The sequence below is a fragment of the Schistosoma mansoni genome, chromosome 1 (genome assembly GCF_000237925.1).
Source record: "Schistosoma mansoni strain Puerto Rico chromosome 1, complete genome".
In the NCBI taxonomy this organism is placed as follows: Eukaryota; Metazoa; Platyhelminthes; class Trematoda; order Strigeidida; family Schistosomatidae; genus Schistosoma; species Schistosoma mansoni.
The window spans coordinates 18235655-18262780 of NC_031495.1; the positions used below are offsets into that span (position 1 = coordinate 18235655).

The window sequence follows — 27126 nt, forward strand, 5'->3', positions numbered from 1 at the left end:
TCAGTGATACGAATGAACTAATAACGACAGTATTCCTTATTCGTCTCTTTCGTTAAAATTCAACCATTATCAACAGAACCTTTCGTAAATGCTAGTAGTTACTCTTTCTCATTGATAGTTTGCAGGTATCCTAAACAAGTTTTTATCCATTAAACTATCCCTTGAGTAAGCATAATTTCCTTTCAGGAAATAGGTTCAAACAACTGGATCGCTGTACGTTAACTTTCAAAGGAAATAGACTAAATTTGACACAACTCATAAGATAGACGTTTTATCTATTAGCGACTGACATCATTTTATCAAAACAGATGGTGGTAGACTCATAAACCTTAATATCTAGTTGTAAAAGTTCATGTTTACCTCGAAACTAAACAACTTCTTCACAAAGATGTTTCGGGATTTCTATCAAGCAAATGCTGAGTCCTATGGACAAGAAGAATCGAGAAATCAACTACTTGTCTGAGTGTGATGTAGCAGCCCCATTGGACAACACCGCCAATAGCAACAACATCCGCCAGTTAATATTAAACATGGAATTTTTTTCGAAACACTATGTTGTACCAAAAAGGAGTAAACCATCTAGTGTATTTTTGGTTACGAAGATGTCGCATTCATTATTCTGTTGTCGCACCTTTCAAGTTGTTTAGGGTTCAAAGTTTGTACTACAGTGGGAGTTCTAGAAGTCGGAAAGAAATTTAGTATTGCAAATATTTGATATTCAGCTTTAATTAGTGTAAAAGAGACATATTTTCCAGTAGTAGCGGTGATAGTAGTATGCTCACGACTATTAACAATCGATAGACTTGACAAACAATAAAGCTTTGGAAAAAAACAGGATCAAATAAAGTATTAAAAGAAACTGATATTTAAAAGGGTAGGAGAGACAGAAGGAGAAAAACATCGTAAAATGCTGATATAGGAAATGGGTATAGAAAGAAATTAAGCTGAAATGATTGTAAATAAAGAACATAAATAATAAAGTTGTTCACAGTAAAAAAAAGTTTACAAACATACAAATTAGGTTTGATATATGCACTACTAAACTGTGTATTCATTTGTAAATACAAAACGGAATAGATAACTAATAAAAGCAAACATAAATAAAAAGGAAAAACGAAGAGAGAATGTGGCTGAACTTGTTAACCTGACCAGTCTTTTGGTTCATGATATGGTCCCCAACCATGAAAACACTGTCGAAATAAATGTGGTTCAGCATTTTTCACTGTAAGCTTAAGTTGTCTTGGTCGGTCCGGTTGCATCTGACGTAAATGACTTTGATAAAGTTTAGCAGCTTGTAAAGATAATTTCTGTTCAACATCTGATGTACGTTTACTCCACCAAAGGTATATCTAATGAATGTCATTGACAAATAGAGGAAAGGAAGGAAATAAGAGGAAATCAAAATAAATGAGAATAAATTCAGCAAATCGAAAATTTTGTATCAACTAAGTCAGTGGTCATTAGAAGTCTCAGGTCAGAAACCTGATTCACCAACTTTGGTTTAGAGAAACGGATAGTATCATAAGTCCTAACAATTAGAGTGTGGCTCACGTTCAAGAAACTGATGAATCAGTTATCTTTCTTCTCCCTACTTTTTTATAGCTAGAGTTGAGTAACAAGTGTCGAGGAAACAAGATGCGAACACTACCAATTCTATAAATCTTGTCTATATGCTTAGGTAATGGCTCAGTGTAATTATCAGTAATAAAAGCACATAAATTATTATTTATCAATTGACTAAAAACTCCGTCTGTAGCTCTTCTAGAGTTACGGCCGGTTCCAAGCCCGGGTAAAGGAGGAGGGTTGGGCATGGGGTCAGCAACCCCATCCCGTAGAAGACTAACTCGCTAGAAAAACGCTAACCAGAAAAAATAACTCAAACCATCTAAACTCTGACCTCCGAGTTGAAGGAAGAATTATGACTCCTCAGGATGAAAGCCGAGATTTTTCGGAAGTCACGAGGCCGATGCCCCTTCTAACAACCAGAGCAACAATCTTTCTAGGTACATGGAACGTTCGGACAATGTGAGAGACCGAGAAGACCAGTCAAATAGCAATGAAAATGAGAAGATACAAATTGGCAGTACTCGGAATCAGCGAAACTCATTGAACCTAAGCTGAACAGCAAAGGTTCGATACGGGAGAGATGCTGCTGTACTCCCGTCACGAAGAGGAAAATACTCCACACACTCAGGGAGTTGCTCTAATGCTGTCCAGAGAAGCACGAAATGCACTTGTAGAATGGGAATCTCACAGATCCAGAACTACCAAAGTATCATTCAAAACAAAGAAGGAGGGGATCACAATGAATCTCTTCCCATGTTATGCACCCACCAATGATAGCAACGACGACATTAAAAATAAGTTCTACTCGAGGCTGCAATCAATCATAGCCAAGTGCTCAAGAAAGAACCTCACCATCCTGATGGGAGATCTAAACGATAAAGTCGGAGTGGACAACACAGGAATTGAAGACATGATGGGACGACATCGACTGGGAGAGAGAAATGAAAATAGGGAGAGATCTGCAAATATATGTGCTTTCGACATATTGGTTATAGGTGGTACAATATTTCCACACAAACGCATACACAAAGCTACATGGATCTCACCGGACCACACCACAGAGAACCAGATAGATCATATTCGTATCAACAAAAAATTCAGAGGGATAATAGAAGATGTGAACATCAGGAGAGGAGATGACACAGCTTCAGATCATCACCAACTGGTGGTTGCCAAGATGAAACTGAAGCTAAAGAAACACTGGACAACTGGGGAAAAGGCATTACAAAGGTTCAATACAATCTTCAACATTATCTGGAACTCATACGACGGGCTAAAGCGAAAGGTCACGCACGGATGACAGCTGACAGATGCATTTCCAGCAAGGACAGGAGTCAAACAAGGCTGTCTACTCTCCCCCTTCCTCTTTCTTCTGATGATTAACTGGATTATGAAAACCTCGACATCCGATGTGATCCACGGGATACGATGGATATCTCAGAATAAATTAGACGATTTACACTTCGCAGATGACCTGGCCGTTCTATCCCATACACAGTAAAAAATACAGAGGAAGACAACCAGCTTAGTAGCAGCCTTTGCATCAGTTGGCTTCAACATACGCAAGTGGAAAACCAAGATCCCCAAATACAACACAGAGAACACCAACCCAATCACACCTGACGGAGAAGTTCTGGAAGAGGTGGAAACTTTCATGTACCTGGGAGGCACTATCAATGAAAAAGGAGGATCTGCTGCGACTGGCAAAGTCTAGACAACATATTCCTACAATTGAAGAACATATGGAACTCAAAAATAACTATCGAATGATTTCAAAGTGAGAATCCTCAATAACAACGTCAAGACAGTTCTACTGTACGGAGCTGAAACTTGAGGAACTACTACGACCGCCATCGAAAATGTACAACTATTTAAAAAAATTACGTTCGCAGGATAGTGAATGTCCATTGACTGGATACCATCAGCAACAGTTTACTGTGGGAGGGAAATTAGGAAAAGACGTTGGAAGTGGATCGGACACATATTGAGGAAATCATCAAACTACATCATGAGGCAAGCCCTAACTTCGAATCCTGTAGTGAAACGAAAAAGAAGGCCAAAGGTCACACTGCGTTGGGAAATGAAAGCACATATGAAAAGGATGAATAACAACTGGAAAGGAGTGACCAGGGCAGGGTTGGATGGAGAATGCTGGTGGGCGGCCTATGCTCCTCCACGAGGGGTAACAAGCGTAAGTAAGTGAAAAAATATTAATAAAGGTTTCCTTCATAAAAAACCTTCACTGCATATCAAACTGACACTTTACGATTCGTCTAAATTTAACGAATCGAAAATATCTTTAACTTAATGACTCTAAATCAAATCAACATTTGATAGTAAGGAGAGTGAAGGCACTGAAGAAAAGTGACCGGAAATTAAAAGCTTTGACAGATAACATGGTATTTAAAATATTATTATTGCCGATTATTTCAAGCTTTACACCATCTTAATACCGTGTTATTCTTGAACATAATCTCATAAAGAGAAAAAAAGTCAATAAATTATTTTAATAGTTGTATTCATGAGTCGATGTAAGCTAGACCACCAATGAAAACCTGGAAGCACGGGACGGCTGTTTCGTCCTAGTATGGGACAACTCAGCAACTATTAAAATCATCACAATCTCCACTAAACCCCATTCTAGTAAATTATTTCACTGACAATTAACTTACAATAAGTTACAAATATTGAGAACTTCAATAATTTAATTCTCCGTTGTGAGGTTATAGGTGCACATTGCAAAGTAGTCTTACACTAAAACGAAAAGGCCATTGAGCGTTTTCCAAATTTCTAACATTTGTGTAACTTAGATCTGTTCATGATCTTTACAAAGTTACATTCTACTTTTCCAGTAATCATAAATCCAGTTCTTTTAAGTTTAAAAGACATACGTTAGATTTCGTTATCCTTTTGTATTATCAACTTAGATTTATAAGTGTAGAAAGTGATGAAAATTTATGAAAAAGAAATGTCATATAGTTTACTTATCATTGTACTATGGAAATCCTAATAATGTAAATCACTCATTCAGTGAATTAATAACACGTATAGGCTAATTAATTGAATATCTATTGAAATATTACGAACTTGAAGGATAGAACTAAAAACAAACATCCAACTTAAATCAACAAATATATCTATTAGTATGATTGAAATTGTTGCAATATTTTATTTATGATAGACGGTTTTTTCATTAGCAAATAATGAGTAGCAGTATATTTCTAGTTAATCTATTGTTGCGTAAAAATCCAAGAAGAAACTAGTTACATGAATTTGATAGCATATATTGAAGTAATGTGACCAGTAATTTTATAAGAATCTTAGAAATTTTATTGTTATCAAATAAACTGAGTATTTTAATGCATTTCGACCATAAGATATATAATGATCCTCCATAAAACACAAATCAAGCTGACTCTCTCAGTATATATATATATATATGCCTTTATTTCTAAAAGGTATTCTCTGAAATGATTTGGATATAGTTTTCTTAGCTAGTCGAATGGGTGAATGAAAACAACTATCAGTGTTTAATAAAACTTTCTGTCTTGTTTAAGCTGCATAAAATGCGATATGTTCTCATCAGATTTATAAAGAAAAGAGGAACGATGTTGAATAGCTTAAAAGATAGCCACATAACAATGATTAATTTCTAAAAATAAAATATATACTTGTCAGTCGATTATTAATAATGAGATAGAGACTGTAAATGCCAAACCAACCTGAGATCCCGTATCCAACAGCATGACATCGTCTGGAGCAAGATCATCTTGACAAAAATCTGCACACTTTTCTGATGCACAAAAATAACCTTGTTCATTAGACAAACGAAAGAGTCGACCGTAAGTAAGGAAGTCTGCTGATGTATCATATTTCTTCTGGCCACCTAACACTTGCCAAAATAGAGGAGGTTCAGAACCTTCAGGTACAATATGGAAATCAGCCGGAATCTAGAAACCAAATAATAAAAAGAATCAATATAGATCGGTATCTGGGTATGATTGATATCTTGTCAATGAATCCCTTTCAAATAAAGTAGAGAAAAAATGTTAGTCTTCATTACCGATTGATTTAGGCTGAACAACTATTGAGGGGCAAGGAGGACTAATCAGCTTATTCATTATAGCTTAAAACTCCTCATCAGAGCAGAAAGATGGCCTTAACAAGGATCAAGTTAAGAATATTTTATCCTAGCGGTAAGCGTGATGTTTCATATTTCGAACCTTCGTTAATTCACTATAGTGCGCAACAATTACCTTATGTAGTCGACTACATCTATCTCACTATCAACACTCTTGGAATTTATTGGTCTACGCTGAGAACAGTATACTATTCTAGGAAGATTATCACACAGTAAAGAAAACTTAGCACTACCATGGCATAAGCATTAGCTATTAATCAAAGTTTTATTTTTTTAAATCATTAATTAACTGACTCATCAATTTTATGAAGACTATCGGAATAATGTTGATCAAATGAGAGAACTCAACTCAATTACCAAATATTCAGTTCTGAAATCCAAAGCAAACTATTCGTGTGAGAGACGTTATTGGGTGGTAGCCTAAATCAAAGTCAGTGACGAAAACATAAGCCGAAATAGTTGGATTTTGAAAGCTATCGCTCATGACCAGCTACAACAATATATTAGATGGTATAATCCTATAACAACTCAAAACGACTTCATGTACGTTGGTTCAGTAAGAGGTGGTAATTCACTTTATGACTGTCAACTTCATCTTTCTAGTGAAATGTGATAGTGCTTGCGATTACCAAATTCTAAAGTCAACAAGTGCTCAGTAGCTGTGTAATTAAATCTATAAATAATGAGTCGAACTAATTTTACGTGATTACTTAACACACAAATCTTATTCTTTTTTAGCACATATGTTCATCAAGAAAAAACAAAACCAATTAAACCACTCAAATTAATACACACAACTGAAGGAAAATCATTCAATGAAGAGAGAATCAATTCACAATTTCAATGACTGAACATATTATCAGTCATAATGAATTAATTGTAGATTGATTAATTTGTCAATAATGCAAGTAAATTATAATCAAGTGATTTACATACGTACTATGGTGAATTCATTTACATAATCAATAAACCATAACAAATCATCATTGTATTAGTAGTTAAAATCATATGCAAACATCAATTTCATTACATTACACAATCAGAGAGAACCTTATATATATATATATATATATATATATATATATATATATATATATATATATTCTCAAAAGTCTTCATCACATTCTCGTTTGTTGACACCAAAAATAAACGATACATTTGACTAGATTATAGTCATGATCGATCATTCAGAAGTTATGCGCATCCAATTTAAGTTCATTAATACTTCGATCGATAAAAACCGACATCTAGTTTTTGTAATGGTAAATATAACTGAGAACATAGTAATAAACGTGACTACCTTACTTTGTAACAAAAAAATGTGGTACAAAAGAATGTGTAAACTTTTTCTCGTTCCTATATTGATTATCGATTGATCCATTTATTTTTCAAAAAATGTATGATGAGTAGATGTCAGCATAGAAAAAACAGTCAATGTACATCATAGTGATTACAATATGGTTAAACAATAACTATATGTGCAGTAAAATAAATACAGACTAAGACATAACTAAATAAGATTCTCTTTTTATCTATTCGTATTTATTTACAATATGATCAATGTGAAAGGCTTGCCTATTTTATTACATGCATGAAAATCGGGACAACTGTTTCTGTGATTTGTATTTATTTTAACCATTTAACAAGCAAAAGCATTTTTATAGTTGAAATCATGAGTCAATTGAAGCTAGACCACCATGGAAAACCTGGAAGCACTGGATGGCCGTTTCGTCTTATTGTGGATTTCCTTAGCAATGCATACCCACGATCCCGCCACGCAAGATTCAAACCCAGCACCTATCAGTTCCGCGCGCGAACGCTTAACCTCTAGACCACTGAGCGGACATCCAACGATGTTAATGTTTAAGTTCGACCAATCCACAGAATTGAGCAACCGTCCACCATTGTCTTCAATGAGCTACTATCTCACAACAGACCTATTTGAACTCCATTGGTCGCTGCTTCTCACTAGGACTCCAGGAAATACCTCTTGGAGCCAGTCACTAGTGAAAAAAGTGCCTAGTCATCCGCGATGCTGAATAATTTAGACGAAAAAATGCAAACCGAATTTAATGACAGGTTGTTGATTTCATGATGAAAATAAGAGTTTTTTTCTATAGAAATTCATGCACTAAATCAATTATGCAAAAAACAATATCAAAACACTTCGAATGTTACGATGAGTGAGAGCTAATCATTACACCTAAGAGAACAGCAGATATAGTTTTTATATTGAGAGCTCTTTACCGTAGCAAAACATCAGGTTTTGAATGGGCAAAATCGAATTAATCTATTGAAATACATTCACATCGTTAATTTAACATTGGTTACGAGTTATCGAACAGAAATTCAAATGATTTCATAGAAAAAGAGTATGAATGTGTTGTGACTTTTAGCCCGGTTAAATGCCATGTGACTTATTCGCCAATCAGAATACGACTTATACAATCACAGCACTGCGCCAAACCAATGACGTATTGATGGGTATGAGCAACCTAGTAGCCTTAATGGTCCTTTCTCCAGCTTAGCTCTGCCTATTGAGACCAGAACATCAAAACCAGATCCCACCACATGAATCATTTATTTCAAACATACCTGAATTATATACAAGCCAACCAGACCACATCATACCATAAAATAGAAAATAACATTTGCACAGGATCAAGCCAAAAGGTGATTGTCATTGTGGGAGACTGTAATCACTAAACGGAGTATAATTTAAGAATAGTAGATCGAGTAATAATAGTCTATAGGTCAAAATAAAGCTTATAATAAGCGTAGTATAAATATGCATAACCTGGTTGCTGAATAGTTATACAATAAGAATATATGTATAATATTAGTCCATTAATCGCTCTCAGAAGTTACTCATAATTCAATCTGTTCCAAGATATAACAGAATGTTATGTATTGTCGAAGGATAAATACCCACATACCAAAAATATTTTGGCAGAATTATATCTCTTGACTTAAAAGTATTATAACAAACAGATTAACTGACAGACCTGAATTTAAATTAGACAATAATTTAGTGTATTATTATCTATAATCTTTTGAACACGAAAAAATATCATTTCATATCCTTTCGTTTGAATTTTAAACGGTTATTTTGACGAATATCAACGTATTAATCAACAATATTTTATGATAATTTGAAGAAATGAAAAATATACGCTTAATTTGGTCAGTAATGAAAAAACCTACTTAGCTGATACAGAAAAAATTAAAAAAACATAACTGGAACATGAAAATAATAAATTAGTTTTCCAGTTTACCACTATCAATATATAGTTACAAAGGTGGGGATGAACATACCCAACTGAACATTTTCTCGCTTAGGCGACCAGCTAATTCTTTATCTTCAGATGAAGATTTACTTCCAGTCCATACATACACATGACATTTATCTGTTTGTTTCTTTTCAAGTACACTAACAATATGTGCAGGTACTTTGATTATGTAAGTGAAGCAAGAGTTTAAATTTACAACTGACGGTTTGACCTGGATAAGAACAATGAATAAATAATAATAGATAACCTAAGTTTTGACAACAGAAATAATAGCAATGAGATTAACAAAGGAGTATATGAAAAGAAAAACATAATGTTATTTATATATTGATAATTATCGATAAAAGAAAGATGGTTTTAATGTATCCGTACATAGAAATGGAGACTTCCGCATTTAAGGCAGACGGAGGTAATGAAATGAAATGTTGTTGAACATCTTAATACAGCTAAAGATATGATTTACTATAAGCTTCAGTATTCCTGGTTTAATTCATCAATAAATTTTACATGTTAAAATAAATGAGCTTCTAACAGATTAAGAAAAATATATCGCTTCACAACGCATAAACGTAAACTAATTCTAAGGTGTAATTCAATTAGTAATGATTTAGATCATCCTATTGTTGATATTTCGACTGAATTTTGATCAGTCTTAGCTGTCATATACACAATCAGTGTGGATTGCCTCGATAGAGTCGTTAGGGTTAAAAACTTTTATAGAACAGAGTGGATATCAACTATGAAATGCATGTAAATTCAGCTGACGAAAATCGTGTGTTGGTTTCCACAACAAGCTACATTCTATCTATTCTACAGTATAGTTTGATAATTTGAAGGAGTCAAAAGAAAACAGACCATGGAATACTGAGTTGGGGAATTCAGATGGATAAATAGTTGATGAATGATTAAGAAAATATGCTGTCCATATAAGTCAAAATAAAGATACAAGAAAAGTATATAGTTTAAAGAAAAAGCGAGACATCTAGTGATGATAATGCTGTTATTTAAAAAACGGAGAAACTTACGAATTCCAGATATACTATATATCACTGAGACTTTACTTGACATATTATTAGGATGGCAGAGAAAGATATACACGATTTATTTGCATAATAAACAAAACTATAGGTTGTAAGTGCTTAAGATTTTGTGATTAGAGAATGAATTGAATAGATTTTTTCTTAGAATATAAGACACCAAAATACTTAATAATTTTACAAAAATAAAAAGCACTTCTTACACACACGTTACGTGTCTCTAAGAGTAACAAAACATTTTCCTATGGTACACATAGAATTCATCTTAAATATTACTCCATTGTAAGTGAAATATTTTGATACTAAGGTAATGGTTTATGAAACTTATTGAGTTCCTCTTAAAATGAGTTTATGAGTACAGTGTAGATTAATGACTTTGAGAAACCAAATTATGTAAACGATGAAAAGAAATGGGACATCAGAAAAACTTTACATAAATAGTACACAAATGCCTTAATCCTAACGCCCCAAAATTAGACAGCGAAGATTAATTTTCATATGAAACATATTTAGGTTGATTTACTCAAAATATATCATTAGAAGGGTATGTAGCAATTGCTTAAAAGTATCGATGGTGTCGATGGCCAAATATCTTGGTGTTATTTTTTCCTCTGATCTTTCTTGGTCTTCCCATGTTTTACTGTTATCGAAAAAAGCTTACCGTTTGACATACTACATAAAGAGGCTGCATGCTTTTGGGATTACTCACCATTTACTCTTACAATTTGTAAATTCCTGCATATTACCTATTATTCTATATTGTTCTCCATTATTCTTTCCCGGGCTTTTGAGAAAAGACTTTGCTGTTTTGCGGAGAGTGCTGAAGGCAGTTCGCAAGGTATGTGGTGAATCTTTTGAAGTCATTATTAATATGCTTGTGGATAGACATCTTAAGTCTTGCAAACTCTTGGCAGGTGTTATCTTATCAGATACTAACCATCCGCTCCATTCATATCTTTCTCCTTGTATATCTTCTGGTAGAACGAGACGTAAATACATTACAATCCATACACGCAAGCAAATCTATAAAAGTTCTGTAATACCTTACCTAGCAAATTTACTTTGTGACGAATAGGCTGTTAGAGTTGACTTAGTAAATAACCTGTATTCTTAAGCATGTCTCAAATTCGATAATTTGTATAAACTCAGATTTTCTTAAACCTTTTTTTATTCCTTTTCTGTTTTTTTTGGTAAAAACTTGTTGAAATAACTCGTGCTGAGAATTCTATATTGTACCAGATTATAATATTGAATAAAGCCATTAATAATAAATAAATTTGACAGAATGATGTACTTGGATTTATAATAATGAGAATTCCAAGATAATATATTGGTATCTATAAATACTTACTTCTATACATCGAGTGGATATAAGGTTACCATTTGCTCTAATATAATACATTTGAATTCGTTCTAAACGTGATGGCTCAGCACGATCACGATAATGGCCTGAATGAATGATGAATTGACGTTGAAAATGAGCTAAGAACATAGTGTCTTCTTGTTGTTGTTTTACACGTTTAAATACTACTTTTAATGGTCGACTAACATTTTCCGGATTTTGTGATAGACGAGCTTGCATATCTTTACGAACTGAGAATTCGAACTGAAGCCAACTTAAATCGGATGCTTCACGACCTTGCCAAAAATAGACTACAGTTTTTGTAAGATTTGAATCCTCATCAATATCATCACCTTGATTATCACTCTCTGAAAGTTCTTTGTTTTCATCATCATAATCCTGGAAAAAAATTGTTCAAAACAAAAAGTAAAATTAGTTAATCCATAAAACGTTTTGTTACATTAATGAGCAATGCGTAAGCCAGTTTATTATCCAAACTTTCCAGTCTTAAGATATGAAAATTTTAAATAACCGGAACTACTTGGTGGTCGTCAATAGTTCATTTACAAACACTCAAGCACATACCCGAATCTCACTTATTATCTGAACTATATATTAATAATCTACATATAACCGAAGTTATTCACCAGAGAAGATTCTGGGTCAACTCTAAAAACTGATTCGTATTAATCAAACTTTTAAACAAATAAATGCTACCATCTAATCCAAAAAGGTTTTCCAATAGTTTTCAAACACACTTCCATTAGGATAGAGTAAAAACGAACATAGCAGTACAATGTTCTTAGTTAATTCAAATTTGGAAATTGTATGAGATATTTCAGTCAGTAAATGTTCTACTTATACAATCATTAGACCTGTGTAATAACCGACTTTACCTCGTCCCCATGAAAATATTTATTAGGTTAAATAAATGTTTTTTTTTCTATGTCATTATTACAAGATACTGTTTTACATAATTTTGACTTGCAAGCAATGTTATAGACTATTTAAACAATGAAAAGAAAATATATAACTCGAGATAACAGCATGAAAAGAAAAAAACTTAGTCTATATCTATACATTTAAATTCATTACCCAATAGCGTGCAATTAGAATATACGAATCTTGATTGAAAAATTGTCCAAACCAACGATTTTCCACAAGAATCCATTTCCCATCAACCATTATAAATTGTTGCAAAGCACTGCTCGACTCTACAATATTCTCTTCTGGAGGTTCAATTAATTCATCATTCCATTCAGCCATCATTTGTAGAGCCTCTTCATTAGTAAGTGGTGTTTCTCTAGGTGCTAATAATGCTCGAAGATCGGTAGCAGGTTTATCTTTTTCTAGAATTTTGTTGATATCCACTCCACGGCGTGCTACAGAATCGGCAGTACGGGTAAAATCAACAGCTAAAGCCTCATCCCAATCACAAAACTGACACTTGAAAATCTTAAACAAGCCAAAAACAATATTGATTTTAAAAAGTGTGATTATTATCGCGTAAAGCATTGCTAACATGTATAACGTCGTATCGAATAAGAAAAACCATTTAGAATATCAATGATTGAGAACGAATAGAAATTGGGGAACACTGAACTGGTGATACTAAAAAATATGGTCGAATATTATCAGTTAGCCACTCGCACATAATCTAGTAATCATTAAACTTGGATAATTGTTAATTTGGTTATTTATTCTCTGAAGAAGTGGCACTGAGTCACGAAAAGTCAGAAAATCTAATTTTTCTACTCATTGGGATATTACAAATATATTGATTTATTAATAACAATCTACCCAATGTTCAATTTACTCAAAATTATCGAATCAAAACTTGGTAATGATACCCACATATGAAAAGGATGAAAAACAAATGGAAAGGACCGACCATGCAAGAGTTCGATAGAGAATCTTAGTGAGCAGCCTACACTCCTCCGTGAAGTATACCAGGTGTAAGTATATTATTTTTGGTGCTCATTTGTATCACATTTTCTCTGATACATAGATCTTCTTTTTCTCTTTCAAACCTAAAATATTTATTGGGATATCGTTGGAATTTCGATACTTAAAGCTATACTGAATGAAATCTATGGTTATGAATCGTAAATGAATATTTATTATCTCATGATAGCGTTTGATAGAACTCGAACGTATATTGAAATAACAAAAAGAATTCACTTACTTGAGTTTCAGCTCCTTGTGTACATGGTTGAAGCAGTGAATCTGTAAAATCATTCCACCAATCCACGTGATCATTATTTAATAGTGTTTGTGTTAGTGTAGGCATATTTGATTCAGTAAATAATAATTCAAGTCCACCTAAACGACTTCTAGGCATTACACCCATAAGTTGTAATGCTAATTTATAACCCGCGAATCGAAGGAATTTCGATGATTTCTCACCCATCCATAAAAATAACTGACCACCACTATCCAGAATATAAACATGTTTCGAATCTAATAATCGTTTGGACAAAAGACCATTTTCAAGTTCCACCTAAAAAATATATATGTATAACTAACCATTTTCATTTGAAATAATACGTTAAATAAGATATAAAAAAGTAAAACTGTAATGAATAACTGTGTATAAAAAAGTAATGACCCCCAGAAGACAACATTTGCAATGAAATACTTACTTGCGGTAATTCTAAATAACCTCTTCCCATTTGAACATCATATAAAATTGGTTGAGGTAGTTGCCAGTCCGTAGGGATGAAGTCACGTGATATTACTTTCGGTGGATGAACCACCGGAGCAGGTGGATAATTGATTTCTTTATTTTCTTCATGATTATCTAAAGGTTTAATTATATGATCTTTTTGATCTGAATTGGTAGTTGGTTTCGGCAGTGGTGCAGGAACCCAAACACCGGTTATAATGGCCCAAAATGCATTGGATTCACGAGTTTCCGGTTCAATATGAATGGATGCTTCACCTCGACGTTCACGAACTGAAATTTTCTCAGCTAATAATCGCCCTTTAGTTTGTATGATAGGACGTGAATTTTTTCCTATCCATAAATAGAGATGAGATTGAGCATCGAGTAGATAACTGAATTTAGAATCTAAACTGAGATGAGTTAATGGCATTGAGACAATTTTCAAACGTTTTTCTGTGCCAAATAACCTATATAAGAGTAGAAAAATGTAAATAAAAATGAATATTTTAAGAAATAGCGTAAAATCAAATATTAGTTACGCCTGTAATCTGAACTCAACAAAAAACTGACTATTCAATCCATAATGCCCTGTGATAATAAACTGGTGAGTTAAGAATCTGACCGCCAAATAAATAACGAGTCAACTAACAACACAAACGTATGCTTAGAGATTTATGCCGCACACACCATGCATAATGTTTAAAATTATTACAGCGATAATAACAAACATGAAAATAAAAAAACAGTGAAAGAGGTATTTGTAAAAACCAAATACTTATGGGGTGGGACTATTTCAAACATAAAATTTTATGACAGCTTGATAGAATGTTTAAATGACTGAACTAAACAAAGCATCTAAAATAAGAAGCTTCATGAATATAAGACTAACGAGTGACTGACCATACGGTAATTAAAGAGTTTAGGCAATAATTTAAAGATATCGCATACAACCAATATAATATGACTTATAAGATGATATTCCGACCGCAGCTGCTACCTTGACGTGGTTGTCGGGTTTGCCTATCGTGATGAAGCAACCGTACTATATTGGCTGGAACATATGTTCCTGTAGGTTCTACCATGTCAGGCAAGTCGATTGCAGAACGGTAAGAGTAAAAGCAGCAAACCCAAGGTCTGAGGGCGAAGTTGTACTGCTGACTATAGAGGGGTGTAACAGCAGTAACGCGTCACAAACCTCCCACAAAATGGCCGTGCGTGACTGGCCTCAAGCAGTTGTCTCTTGGGCTCTGTGGTCACTCTCCTAGGTCTCTAAACTACATGTAGGAACTTTTAACGTCCGAATATTGTGCCAAATAGGACAACAGGCTTCCTTAGCTAAGACTTTAGAATCTCGCACCATCGATGTGTGCTGCGTCTCCAAAACGTGCATACAGGATCTGAGTAGCGTCATTCATTTGACCTCACCATGTCAAAATAAAGAACCAACCATGTTGGTAGGTGTAGACTACCTGATTGGGATTGGCGAGATGATAACAACCGATGGTTAAAGACCTTGAATGACATGGCTCAAAATCGTTTGCAATGGCGAAGGTGCATCCACTCTTTGTGTTCTCCGAAATTCTAATCCTCTGAATTCTTCATGTCCCTATCTTTTTCTCTTTTCAAATTTGTTTCACTGGATTATACTCCTTGAATAGCATCTTCAAACCCTTATCTTTCGGATTACTGCTTATACTCTTACTACTTCTACCACTATGGGATTTAAATCGACAACTGCATCTCTGTACTAATGTGATATGGCAACTCGAACTGATGTACGTACGTACGAAGTTCTACGTTGTTGCTGACTGACTGATAAGATGATAAATGACTGGGCGAGAATGAATATAAGACGAACAAACCAACAAAGTAATCGTGAAATTCAAAGTTATAAGACTATAAACAACCCAAAAGGTTTTACGTCGCTGTATATTATATTATTAGGATGGAAAAAAACATCCAACATCGAATTCATTGTGTACTTCAATAATTTATACAGATACTCTTCTACCTATTAACATTAATTATCAAAAAACATTGAGTTACAGGCAAAATTTAATAGCGATGTTTCGCAAGTGACTTAGGAGTATTACAAAGGAAAATATTCGATAAAAACGCCTTATTCAACTTTAAAGATGAACAATAATAATAACATTTTGAGATTTAGAAAAAATGAAATTATGCTGAACAATTAATACTAATCAAATACCTATAAAATCTGGGTACTACAACATCATCTTCAACATGAATAAATCCAGTCTCACCACGAGCACCATCTAATACTATCAAATTGCCATCGAATAATGCTACAAATTCTGAAGATTCATCTCCTTCTTCTTCACGTTTAGTTCGACATTCAGCACCAAGGAAATTACGTAAATTTACAGCATGAATAGCTGCACAAGTCTGTTTATCTTTTGTTGAACGAGAACCAATCCAATAATATATAGTCCATTCAAATACTTGATTATTACTTATAGTAGTTTGTAAGATAACATAACAATCACCATTAAGCAAATGACCTTGTAAAACATCATCTTCAACACGTTTGGGATAAAACTGATCCAATTCCCACATCTGCACACCAGGATGTATACCAGTATCCTGAAAGTTTATATAAATAAACGTACATTAATGCGCACTACAATAATTATTTTTGGTTATTAACAGTATTTTAATCAGTTAAAAGAAGGAATAATGCTAAAATCATTAACCTCTATTGAATGAATATCAATGAGGATCATAAAAAGATGACATTAATCATCATGTATCCTTTCTTTATATTATCTAGTCCCTAAAAAGATCAATCGTAAATGTTGTTTGTCAGTAGATTACAACATAGTAGCAAAGGTTTAGACAGGATGTGCAGTACAAATCGGTGGTATATTAAACGCCAGGGGTTATGTGTAGAGGATCTAGCTGATCAACAACAAACATCAAACACAATATGAAATTTTTTGTGCATGTGTGTGAACAATTACTTATACAGCTACTTCATACGAAAAGTATCCCTAAAATGATTGTGAATTGTCAGTTAATTGTAATATAAAGACCAATAAAATTGAAGCTCACATGCCTCGTCAAAAATTCCTGTATAATCCAGTCGTGGTCTAGCCAATAGATCTTGCCAACGTCTAGCCGCTAATTTACGTGTTTCTTCTTCAACCTCATGTTCTTTTTGTTCAAGTAGTTCTTCTTTTTCTTTAGCTATTCGTTGCATACCTTCAAGTACACATTTACTATCTTTCCCGACACCTTCTCCTCGACGTCTTCTGAGACGTCGTAACCGAGCAGCCGGATCCTGTTAAATCAAAGTGATAAAAACTTATGATTTTAAAAAATGAGGTTTTTATAGGGAAGATGTCTATTTCGAAACTAAAGTCATTCTATGTTAGCAAACAATCATCATAAAATTATTCCACTATCACAACTTATAAGCATTTTTTCGGGACTTTATAGCATTCCGATGAACCTAATGGAAGTGGTCCAAAGCCATATGAAAAATTCGAGTAACTTGGCCGTATATGTTGGACCTATTATTACATACCAGTTACAAAATAATCTATAGCACATTGAAATACTTGGGAAGTTAAATGTATATTTTGCATTCCTATTACTTAAAAATACATAGTGGCATCTCCAAGTTAGTCAGTCTGTCATACGCAACATAGAACCTGATGCATACATGCATCGATTCAGGTTGGCATATCGTATTAGAACAGTGAAATAAAACTATTTGAAGACAAATTCCAGAATTGTAGAAGTAGTACCAGTTTCAGTAGTAGTAGAAAAGAGTAAGTATGGAAAAAAAAGGGACTTCAAGACTCAGGTTCTGAAGGAATGAATGGATTTATGTCATTACGAATGACTCTGAGCCATATCACCCAAAGTCTCTAACCACTAGTTACGATAATCACACAGATCTCAACCAGGTATTCTATACCTATTATCATGGCTCAGTCTAGTTTTCAATGACTTCATAGACTGAGACCACGTCTTGATTTGGGTGCCCCTAAATTTTTCCAGCTTTCTTGTACACCGCACATCTCACGCTTCAAAAATACCTATGATCGAATACTAGTAACCTAAGAATATCTTCTAATAATAATTGCCATGTTTCGCAACCATAGACTACGACGAAGCGAACTGCTATGCAGTAAACTCATTCCTTTGTTGGAAGATGGATAATACATGGTTATTCAGACAAACATATAGAAATGAACCAGATAATCCAATTATCACATGCATAGATCAAACGTTAGTTAAGCTGATTACTAATTTCTTTGAGGAATAACAATCACGAAAATGTAATTAAAGTTATAAATAACGTTATATAAACAAGTGTAAAGCTTATCAAAACAGAACAATAACAAGCGCAACACGTTACCTTTGGATGATGAGTTGTTTCAGTATTTAACGCTGGTTTCCCACGCATCATACGTAGTTGGGCATCCAGTGAGAAATCAATGTTATAAAAAGCTAGACCTGCACCTTTCTGCAACTCGGGTGGTTTTGGTGGTATTTTTAATTGAGGATTATTGTCAACTTCAAAAACATCTAAAGATTCCTTCAAATAATGAATAGCGTCAGGAAGTGTAAGAAGACGATTTGAGTTAAGTATCAGACGTTTTAAACGACCACAACGACATAGACCTGGCAAGAGGGGATGAAATGGTTAATCAAAGTCAAAGTACATGCATAACACGAGCAAAAATTAATCTATGTAAGTTACATTACAGAATGAGATCAGTTAGCGAACCACTGAAAACCAGGAAGGAATAGACAGTTGTCCCGTCTTATTAACAAATCAGAATTGTATTTTCACGAACCTACTAAAAATCGATCACAGAACCATCTAGTTTTACTGAGTTTAACCTTTAGACTACTGAAGTAGGATTCGATGGTCTACATGTATAACTTCAATCAATTCGCGACATTGTGCAACCATTTTCCAACTTTGTAGGTGAGTAACGGCCTCACAACTGACATGATTGAACTCCTAAGGACATGGCTCTTTACTAAAATTCCGGGAATTATTGATAGTCCACCAAAATTAAAAAGTGGACTTTATATGGCTTGTCTATTTTTTTTTACAAAAGAATTACCAAATCATAATTATTAAGTGGTGATGGGATATGATTATCACATAACAAAACATCCAGTCCTATGGTTAGAATGGTTAGGCTTTCTGTAATAAAAGTTTATGAACAGCAATATTACTGAATTATATCTGACGGATTTTAAAAATAAAAAAACTAGCGCTAGATTGTTGAAAGCAATCAACATAATGTTTTGATAGACTTGATTCTGGTGTTTATAATTATAGAGTGAGTTACATGTTAAGATGAGGATAATAGCCGACAGTCTAAACCGAGAAAAATAAACAAGATCAAAACTTGAGAACTAATGTTGAAAAGAAGACTGTTCAACCAGCACTAATTAAAAACCCCACACTCTTAAGACAAGAAACTTGTTGGTAGATAACCAGCTAAGACAGAAACAGGTCACAATACTGAATAGAAGAAAGTGAAACAAGCAAAAAGCCCTAACCGGTGAAGTACAACCATGGCGAGTGTGAAACAGTTACCCACCAACGGAATTGGAAAATGGTTGCATAACAAACATTCCCAATTGATAGAAATCAGGCATATAAACCTCTGGATGCCGACTCAGTGATCTCAATGTTAGGCGCACGCGACGAGATCTGAAAGTCCTGGATTTGATTTCCACTGTAGTTTTGGATGCGCACTGCTGAGAAGTCCTAAACTAGGACCACAGAGCTGTCTCTTGCGCTTCCAAGTTTTCGATGTTTCTTTGGCAAAGATCACTTTGTAAAGCCGATTATGGAAAAAAACCATTCATCACTTTTTAACGATAACCAATGAAAAGCACAAACAACTTACTTTCTGGTATAGTCTCCAATTCATTGTGTGATGCATCGAATATTTCCAAATCTTGTAATTTACCAATTCCTGAAGGTATACCACCAAATGTCAACTGATTATTATTCACATATAATTTACGTAAACATGACAAACGAATTAATCCGGTTGGTAAATGAATTAACTGATTATAACTGAGATTAAGATATTCCAGTTTAGGCCAGTCACCGGTTAAAGTGGATAAATCTGACAATTCATTATGCGCTAAATTTAGTTTACGAAGATTTTTAAGCTGTAATTTCATTGTTAAATTTATGAACATTGTTTTTTGTACAGTTTTGTAGTTGTTGTGATTTTCATTGTTGATAATGTTGTAAGATGTTACAAAGAATAAGGGGGAAATTAAGTATTTAATACAAATAGTTCCATTTATGAATAGAAATAAAGTTAAAACAACAACTGAGCCAGAGTAAATATTAATTAATCTTATTTCGCAGTTTCTCTTCAGCTACTTACGACTGTATTCGTATTAAAGTGTAACAGTGAGATAAAATATATTCCTCGAAAAATTCCAGAGGGACCCAGAAAATTCAGGGAAACATTTTATCCAGTATTAAAAGGAAATATCTAGAAAGTAAAGGGTTATGTGTCACATTTCTAAATGGATGATTACTTGTCCTAGTGCTATTTTTAGTGTGGTCCCGGAAGCTTCCAGAAGCCGAAGGCCATCTAAAGCGCCATAAATACTATTGATTTTCCGTTCATAACCCAGGCCTGGAGTAAAGCGTTCTTGTAACACTTTGTACCTTTTCTCTCGTGTTCAAGTTTTTATGTAGTTTTAGACTGGGGCTATTAGAAGAATATAAGAAACCGATTCAAACGTTCAGTGTCGGTTGCTATGTTAAGCCCATACAGCTGATTCTAGCTTTCAGATAGACCAGACTATTCATTCTTCTTGAGTCACACTTTGACCTTGTTAATTATCCGCTTATCAACCTTTACTATTTTTAGGTAAGCGTATGTGTGCATTCCCTATCTTACTCATCACATGTCTGTAACTTATTTTTGGTCCGACTATAAATGTTGAGTCATGCTTGGGTAAAATGAGTTGGCTCACTCGTCTTCTCCATCGCATGTCATTTTGCTTCGCTCTCTTCTCTCCGCTTTCATCGCTTCATTTATTTGATCGTTAGCCTCGACCAAGGATTATACAAAATATACGTATTCAAAAATCCATTCTCGTATAAGACTTATCTCATTCCGTTATTCATCAACGCGAGTTAAGTCGAGGCGGTATGTATATTTCCATAACAATCATTCATACGATCTAAATGGAGTTAGATATCGGGCCACTAAAGTGATAAGCACGGAGACAACATCATCGTCCGACCTAATTGGAGCCAAAATAACGGACCACTATATATATATATATATGACAATAAGCAGCTGAAGAAAAATCACAAAATAAAATCAATTATCAATTCTACCTCAGTTACGGTTTTGGCTTTATTCGAATATTAGAGAGACAAAACATTGAACTAACTTATTATTCATGAAATTAGTTATATTAATAGACTAAATAAACAACTATGAAATCCAATGATTCAATGTATCAAACACATCTTAAATAAAATGCATTTGCAAATGTAAACATGCAAATTAATATGCATTCTTTTATCCACTTAGTTTATTATGATTAATTCCTTAGACAAATATAAATATCGTGTTTTATTATTATTATTATTATTATGAATGTGAGAAACTAACACTTGTTTTTTTCCAATTATAAGTAAATAACGTCACTATGTCACCGCGAGTTGATTATAAGTATTAGGGAACTAATTTTACACAAAACAAATTAATCACATTTAGATAAATGTAATGAAATTTTTATCAGACAAAACAAACATTTAATATTATATAATTGATATCATGAATCAGTTGAAGTTAGATCACCATGGAAAACCTGGAAGCACTGGACGGCCGTTTCGTCTTACTGAGGGACTCCTCAGCAGTGCGCATTCACGATCCCGCCTCGCGAGATTCGAACCCAGGACCTACCAGTCTTGCGCTAGATATTTATTAAATAAATGATTTTTTTAGTCGGATATAAATTGATACTAGACAGTAAATTTTATTTACATTAATTTCAACTAATCAATTCGTTACTTTTAAAATATATTTTTTATGATCAACTAGTTTATACACTTAGAAAATAAAAATTATTTATTTATAACTATTCTTAAACTATAAACACAATTTCTGTGTATAGTTTTCAGCTTAAGGACAATATTATCAGAAGGATATCGTCGTTAACTAATTACTTTTTTTTCTTTGTCTTTTTCTAATATTTAACTAATAGAATTGAAAAATTCCACTTTTATACTTTTCTTCTAAAATTAAAATGAATGTACTTAGATTGAATTAAAAAATGATGACAATAATAAATTTTAATAAAGCAGATCACTTTTGAATATTTAATATAATTAAGTAGATAATAATGATAATTTTCAAGTACTTTCGAAAGAATAGTTAATTTCTATCAAGATTAAATTTTAAATTTCTTATTCAAAGATTTAGAAATAAAACTTAAATGATCACACTGAAACGTACCGATAAAACTGGTTCAGGAATTTTTGTCAATAAATTACACGACAAATCTAATTCAATAAGACGTTCTAATTTATCTAATTCATTTGGTATATTGTCCAATCTTCGTTCAGTCCCTGATAAATTTAATACCTAAAGAAAGAAGAAGGAAAACAACACAGGAACATAAATTAAAAGTGCAAAAAATATATAATCACAATTATCTATATATTAAAGTTTTCTACCATGGAAATCATTATTTTGAATAACAGGTTACTGTTCAAAAAAAGATTTATTTGCGAAAAGTGAATTCCTATTGAAGTGAACTATAATAAGATTAGCAAAACTGTCACCATGTTACAGAACTGATTGAATTAAGTAAAACTACCCATTGAACTATAAGTCAGATATTCAATAGTGTTATACATGCTATAACACCTAAATATTCGGAATTTGAACGCAGAAACAATAGAAGTTGTGTAATGATTGACTCTGAAAAGAATACAAAACTAAACTTTAATATATGATTTATTTTTTGTTAAAGATGATTTTAGAACGGTGTTTCTAATGATATTATTCATTAAGTGCTAATCCTAAAAACGTTTTCAAGAGACCAGCATGACTGTGTATTGCAAAAGTACACTTTCTAAAGTTATTTTTTAAAATATAATAGAGAGATAAAATAGTCCGCTTTCTGCTAAAAATGACATTAGGTTTTTATTCATATGAATGTATATCTTAAAATATAATTGATAAACACAACGTAAGAAACAATGAATGTCCCTGACGGTAAACTGAATTTTGAGGGAGAAATATACTAACACAAACATCATATAAAAATATATTCATCTATAAGATGAAGATGTGATAATCGTTTTTATTTATGGAATAATAAATGCATCGAAAATGAGACAAAGGAATAAAGAGTTCCCAGGGAATTAAATATATAGACAAAGAAAATTCTTAATATATCATTGATAGAACTATAAACAGATTAAGTTTATTACTTATTATTGTAAACAACCAACGTTCCGAACTGTACCAAGAACCATTGTAAGCTTTCATGCTAAGTATAATAATAATAAACTAATTGATTGTATGCACACTACTGAAAAGTCTGGAGTTAAATGCTTTTCTTCAACTAAGAGCCATAAGGTACTCCTCAGAAAACTTTAAAGGTTAGAAAAGGCGGAAAAATACTTCGTTAAAGCAATGTTAGAAGAAACTTCTCAAAGTGTTTTAGCATATTACAATTAAACAGTTACAGATTTTGCCAAGTCCATAAAAGATTCTAGAAGATTAAAGTGGCGCATAAACATACAAATATCCTAATGTTTTGTAACTGAAATAACCTCGAAAGTGAAGCTTCGTTTTATGATTTCCTACTTTTACCTTCTGTTCGATGCTCATCGAAGGAGATTTCTGGGGAACTAGGAGGTAGTCAAAAGTCTTTACCAAGCATTTGGGTACCTAACACATCAACCACTAACGATAATCGATTTCGAATAGAAAATTTATTTTAAATTACTGAAGTATACATTGAACTGAAAAATGAATATTTACCTCAAGTTGTTTCAATGCTGTCACTGATCTAAGCTGAGCATGACGTAACGGATTATTACACAGGATTAGTTGTTGTAATGAACAACAACGACGTAATTGTGCTGGTAAATTTTCTAATTTATTATTGCCTAAATCTAAAAACATTAATTCCGTACATTGAACAAATAAATCCGGTGAAATTAGTGCAATTTGATTGTTGCTTAGATTTAAAGCTAATAAACCTTTAGCTTTTTCAATTCCGTTAGGTAATTGTGTCAGTTGATTACAACTAAAATCAACAACCTACAAAAAAATAATACGGAACAAAGAGAGAATAACATTAAAAATGGTATTACTGAAGTTCAATAGATGAAAAGTTGATATTGTAAGACAATAAAACAAAACAACCATGGCAATACTAAATCATTTAAATAAAATCCTATTTAATCTTTTCAGTACAGATTAATGCCGACTAAACAGCTAATGTTAACATGAGGACGCTGATACGGTTGTTTAACATCCTAGCTTGTGATTTACCAGCGATGCACACTAATCACTTTGAGGTATTCAATGAGGGCATGATAATTTTACACTAATTCAATGACAATACAATTGCCTATATAAATTCAACTTAAAGTAAAATTTATAATATAGTGCAACCAGTTGGACGATCAGATAAAGTCAGTTCGTAGGTATGCGAATTGGTTAGTGTTTAACTCGCACAGAACAGTTGTACAATTGTCTTTCTTCCTCAATTTTGTTTTTATTAGTTTTGCAGAAGATGATCATCAGTGAAGAAAACTACTTCTAAACCGAATAATCTCTATCAACTTCATATATTAATAATGTAGTTTCAGAATGATTTGTTTCTTTTGTCTAAAGTATTTAGCAAACGATATCAATCTTCTCATATATTACAGAGATTAGAACTAAGGGAATAGACAAAATAATATATTGAAACAAAATCCCATAAAATGTCATACGAGGAAAAAAGGATTCACATACATCTCTTATTCCTTGTTCAAAATTATTCATAAAATAAAATTTTTATGATTAAAAAAAGCAGTTTGTCGATCTTTATGAATACTTTTATTGAGATACGATGACCTTAATCAGACAGTTGAATTATCAAACGTAATATACATTGAGTAAAGAAAGTGCATACACTTGAGATCTATGCATGGAACTTTCAACAACAATCTACCACCAATCGTATCGAATAAATATGGGTCATTGATAACTTATCCAATTCGCTACGTATGGTTTGAATTTAAGTGATTAAGAGTTATGATAGTAGAAATGAAATTAAACATGTTCTCAAGAAATATCAGTTACTTTAAGTGAAATTAAAAGATACTGCTTGATGGAAATCTTCACAGTGAGTCAAATTATAATAGTAGTTAGAAAAAAGCTAACAATTGTGAACCCAATTAATCTGACAGTGAAGTTATAGCAGATAAAATTCTTAAACAAAGAAACAGTGTACTAACTTCAAGAAGTATAACAGAAAATTTCGATAAAACAACACAAATGCTGAATGCTTCAAATGTGAACAAAATGTCATCATCTGAATGTACAGTGAATCTTCTAATTTCAGGTTCGCCCTTGTAAGTTTATGAGATTCTACTGAATCCACAGAATATTAACAAGACCAAACAGTACTAAGTAAAAACACTTTCATCGTAGCCGAGCACAAGCTTGTATACACGGCTTTAAGACTATGCATTGTATGATGCCCCCACACGTCTTGATACAGTCAACGATGAGGAGAGTAAGCTCTCCCTCTCGAAATACTCTCACATGACCACGCGTATACAGCCACTGTCAGGGAAGTCCTACTCACTGCCTCTTCACCGTGTGACTGCTTACGAAATTGAGAAAACGAAAAGTGAATGTCCAATTCTTTAACCGGGTTGGTGGATATGGGAGATCCATCTAGGGGAGTTGCGAAACCCTGATTCCAAACTAGTGGTGTACATGGGCTCCAGGATCCTGAGGGAACAATTGGAGTATGGACCTATTGTTGGTCACAGGCTACCATGAGACTGAATCTCTTGACGTTGCTCTACTGCCTTATGGATTAGACCTTTAGGTCGAAGGCTCGGGGTGTGGACCTTTTAGGAAACCATCTGCTTCGGTTTGGGCACCCGTGTAGTACTCCGGGCCTTATATAAATCAAATGACGAGGTGTGGCGCGTATATATTTGGCACCTCTTTGTACCAATGTTTACATGTTTTAAATAAATAAACATTGTACGATGGCTAGTGAAACAGCGACCAGGTTACCTAGATAGAAGCGGGACGGGTTGATAGGGAAACGCACATAGGATTTTCGTTGCAAGGTAGAGCTGTAAATAATGAAATAATGCCTCATGTTTAATACTATTACCGAAGCATATAGAAGTGGCCGTATTGCTCAGAGTAAAAAAATATAAAAGACTTGGTATAAGAAGAAAAAAATGTATAAGGAGACTTTTTAACTCAAATACTAGAGAAAGAGAAAGATTATATGCACTTATGTTACTGCAAACGATTATTTAATCTCTAACCATTGGTTATGGTATTTGTGTGGAGAATATTAGTTGTGAAAGAGATTCAATAACATGCCAAAATCAAATGTCAAATTTGATTTCTAAAGACTTACTTGAAGATTATTACATTCAAATAAATCGGCAGGAATAGCATCTCGACTTGTTAATTCATTTTTACGACATGTAATCATTCGTAGACTAGGTAAAACATTTGGCCAACCTTTGATAGAACATAATGAAGTTAATTCATTTCGAACTAAAGATAAACTTTCCAATTGTTGTAAATGTGTTATTTCTTTTGGTAAAAATTTCTCTTTTAAACCAACGTTTCTTAATTTTAACCACTGTAAACGGCACATATCTTGAAGTATTTCAGTAGAAGGCCATATTGAAGGGATAGGAAGGGATGGATTATCATTATCAGTATTATTGTTAGTACGTCGAGCAGCTCTCTGTTTATCTAAAAGATCTTTATGCTTTTCAAAATTGATACCAGATAGATCTAGACCTCTCAAGTACTGAACAACAGCCATGTTGAGAA

At 33.3% G+C, this 27126-nt stretch overlaps 1 protein-coding gene across 1 annotated transcript; it reads right to left on the reverse strand.

Annotated features, from left to right (window-relative positions):
* Nucleotides 1-697: 697 nt before the first annotated feature.
* Nucleotides 698-27118, reverse strand: Smp_165930 (putative flightless-I; the record flags this gene model as incomplete). Its single annotated transcript, XM_018793515.1, has 16 exons — nucleotides 698-1349; nucleotides 5289-5516; nucleotides 9023-9208; nucleotides 11386-11775; nucleotides 12472-12831; nucleotides 13562-13602; nucleotides 13699-13876; nucleotides 14019-14155; nucleotides 14252-14508; nucleotides 16251-16645; nucleotides 17118-17342; nucleotides 18429-18694; nucleotides 19945-20215; nucleotides 22537-22665; nucleotides 24076-24357; nucleotides 26699-27118. The coding sequence occupies 16 exons, from the start codon at nucleotides 27116-27118 to the stop codon at nucleotides 1140-1142; spliced, it is 3975 nt and encodes a 1324-aa protein (XP_018648019.1). The 3' UTR covers nucleotides 698-1139.
* Between the last annotated feature and the right edge of the window lie 8 nt (nucleotides 27119-27126).